This window comes from Henckelia pumila, chromosome 3 (assembly GCF_033568475.1).
Source record: "Henckelia pumila isolate YLH828 chromosome 3, ASM3356847v2, whole genome shotgun sequence".
Lineage (NCBI taxonomy): Eukaryota > Viridiplantae > Streptophyta > Magnoliopsida > Lamiales > Gesneriaceae > Henckelia > Henckelia pumila.
This window is the reverse complement of record NC_133122.1, coordinates 17,074,164-17,077,851: the sequence shown is the minus strand read 5'-3', so window position 1 is coordinate 17,077,851 and position 3,688 is coordinate 17,074,164. Positions and strand designations below refer to the sequence as shown.

Below are 3,688 nucleotides of genomic sequence, written 5' to 3'. Positions count from 1 at the left end.
AGCAGAACCAACAATTTTATTCTTCGCCGCAGGGCAAATAACATTCATTACATTTAATTTAAAGAGACCACTATCTTGGTACCCTTTACCAACAAATACACCGGATTTTGTCAACACAAACTTATCAGACTCAAATACCATTCTAAATCCAGCCTTGCTCAAAAGTGAACCAGAAATCAAGTTCTTTCTAATCTCTGGAACATGCAGCACATTCTTGAGCGTTACCTCTTTGCCCGAGGTCATTTTTAACACCACGTTTCCCATTCCAACAACTTTAGACGTTGCGGAGTTTCCCATGAACAACTTTCGATCTCCAACGGTGGCATAGGTGTAATACATATCTTTATCGGCACAAACGTGGCTCGTAGAGCCGGTATCAATCCACCATCCTCTTGGATCATCCACCATGTTGGTCTCACAAATAACGGCACTTAAATCAATATCAGAAATTTGTAAAGGCACATACCTTTCGTGAACCATGTTCACTTGCCTCGGTTTCAGATTTTTGTTGTTTTGCTTAGGAATTCGGCAGTCCCTTGCCATATGATTCGGTTTGCCACAGTTGTAGCAACTTCCTTGGAATTTCTTCGCATTTCCCTTTTGCTTTCCATCATGGGGGCGCTTCCTCTTTTTACTTGTACTAGACTCTGCCAGATTTGCTTTGACCTCGATTTCCAACATCTTTTTATGTGACTTGGCCTCGGTATTCCTGTTGTCCTCCTCGATGCGAAGTCTTACAATCAGATCTTCAAGTTTCAACTCCTTACGTTTGTGCTTAAGGTAGTTTTGAAGTCCTTCCACATCGGAGGCAACTTCTCAATGATAGACGCGACTTGGAATGGTTCATTGATTTCCATTCCTTCGGCCAATAAGTCATGCAAGATGATTTGTATCTCTTGCACTTGGCTCATCACAGTTTTAGAGTCTACCATTTTGAAGTCTAGAAATTTGCCAACCACAAACTTTTTTATGCCGGCATCTTCAGTTTTGTATTTCTTTTCCAAAGAATCCCAGAGTTCCTTGGCCATCTTGACTGATGAATAGACACTATAAAGAGTGTCATCAAGGCCATTCAAAATGTAGTTTCTGCATAGGAAATCGCTGTGGTTCCATGCATCAATAGCGGTCCTCCTTTGGGTATCAGAATCGCCTTCAACGACGATAGGGGGATCCTCCTTCAGGAATCTAGACAGATTGAGTGTTGTCAGATAGAACAACATCTTCTGCTGCCAACGTTTGAAGTCAGCACCAGAAAACTTTGGCGGCTTTTCTCCATGTGCAGGTGCGGAAGCAAGCGGAGTGAATGAAATTGTAGACAACTTCAGAATCCGAGAAATACAAATAATTTCGTCTTGCGATTGTTATAAGGGTGTACTCCGAATTCTGAAGAACTTGAATGTCAACAGCAACAACAACAGCAAAAACGATGAACAAAGTCGAGGCGAGAGAAACTCTCTATCCGCAAGACAAAATTGCCCGTTAACAGTGCTCAACGTTGGCGGCAATCGTCTCTAAGATACAACGACTATACAATCGAGATATAGCAGCACAACAAATATCTCGATCTTCGTCGAACTAAAATATGTATGAACTTTTTCTTTTGTGAGAGAGAGAGGGAAGATTTTGCAGAAATCAAATATATACACGTTATCAGATGTTCTATTTATATTTTTGTGTTATAAATACCGTATATATAGACTTATACACGAAACAATACGTTATAAGGCGTAAAGATGCAACCCATGCCAGAAAAAGCCCAAAAACAGACGTGACTTTTCAGTCTGCAGAAGGCGCGCTCGGTCTGTCAAATATAACCGACCGAGCGCCTCACTTCTGACAACCTTCTGTCTCGCTCAAACAAGGGTGTGCTCGGTCGGTAAAATATAGCGGACCGAGCGCCCAAGTTTTTGAAGCACACTGCCTCGCAAGGTGAGGGCTGCGCTCGGTCGGTCATTTTTGACCGCCCGGGCGCACTATTTTTTTTTATTTTCTCAATTAAATTTTATCCAAAAAAGAATAATTGATCATAAGACCTCGCCGCGCCGCGCGCGCGCGTGTATTTGTTGAATCGACTAACGTCTTGCCCCTTTACAAAACATCCGGTGCCCTAAGGGCCCAATCTCATAATCCAAAGTTGGATTATATAAGGTGAACAAGACATTAAAATTTTTCCAATGTGGGACAAACCACAACCAAGTTTTCCCTCCAAATCATTTCACCAAATTCAAATTTGTTTGGTACAAGCCTTTCCGTCAACTCATTCAATTTATTCAAATAATTTTTCAACAAGATTCCTCCTACCAATAATTTTTTGGACTAGTCTGTCACATAGGGCTTACTTAGTGTGGTTTACCTGGCTAACGTAGTTTACAGCCAATTGCGTTAGTCCATTAGTTTACCAAGTGCACACCGAAAATAGCGACGGCAGGTTCTCACAACACAAAAAAAAGTACTCCCTTTTATTAAGATAAAAAGTAAACCTTAACTTATGAGGACATTAGCTTATTAAAATAAAGTATTAATAAAATTCTTCATAATTCTTAAGAAGGTTAAAGTCTCATTTCACTTATTGTATGCTATAGCCATTTTAACATGAAATATATATAGCTAATATATTTAGTTTAGAAATATTAAACATTTGTATATTATATGGATCCAACAAACTTTTTCCTAATCAACGAACTTTGTTAATTCGGCAAAAAAATACAAGGAACGGTTTGCACTTGCTAATAAGCGCATTCCAAAATACAGAATAAATTTTGTAGTTCCCCTGAATTTTCCGCCCATTGAGGGCACACTTACAATTTTTTCTTGTTTTTCTTTTTTATTGATTAATCATCATCATAATTAATATAGTGAGAAATAATTAAAGTATATAATGACCATAATACTATTACGTTATCACTTTTTATATTATTGCCAATCAAATCTTGTTGATCTATGTAGCAAGCACTCTTAGTTTAGTTCTTCTTGAACGATCGTAATAGTTTGCACTGACAATAAAAAATCCGAAGTCAACTTTACATCTCTATCTATCTATATATCTATCTGTCTATCTATCTATATACAAACAAAGTTTTTTCCAAAAATAATATTTTCCCATCAAAACATAGTAATAAAAAAAGGAAATAATGATTATTAATATTATATATAATAATGATGATGATAATGATGTTTTTTTAATTCAAATTTGAAATTTTATTGGATATTATTACTATTTTTGAACTTCAATTAAATTTTTTTATGCCTAAAAAAATATCCATGAATGCAATATATGATAGTTTTACAAATTTTCAGTTAAAAAATGAAATTTTATTAGATTTTATTATTACTTTTTAATTTCAGTTATATTTTTAATCTAAAAAAAATTTAGTTAATTTTATTTATTATCATATATACGTGAAAATATCCATAATTATATATATATAAATATATATATATATATAATATTTTATCAAATTTCAGTTTAAAATTTTAAATTTGCTCGGATTGTTATCATCATTTTAAATTTCTGTTAATTTTTTGTGTCCAAACATATATGAAAGTTATCATAAATGTTATATACCTATATATATGATAATATTTTAATTTTTAATTTAAAATTTGAAAATAAAACGGATGTTATCACTATTTTTTAATTTTAATTTTTTTAATATTCATACATATATGAAGTTTATTTTCATAAACA

The 3,688-nt window shown here is 34.5% G+C and overlaps 1 protein-coding gene across 1 annotated transcript; it reads right to left on the bottom strand.

Annotated features, from left to right (window-relative positions):
* Positions 1-755: 755 nt before the first annotated feature.
* LOC140888158 (uncharacterized) lies at positions 756-1,744 on the bottom strand. The gene is made up of 3 exons (XM_073295845.1): positions 1,718-1,744; positions 1,393-1,455; positions 756-1,319 (listed from the first exon to the last, which is right to left on the bottom strand). Exons 1-3 carry the CDS (start codon positions 1,742-1,744, stop codon positions 756-758), a joined length of 654 nt encoding a protein of 217 aa, XP_073151946.1.
* Between the last annotated feature and the right edge of the window lie 1,944 nt (positions 1,745-3,688).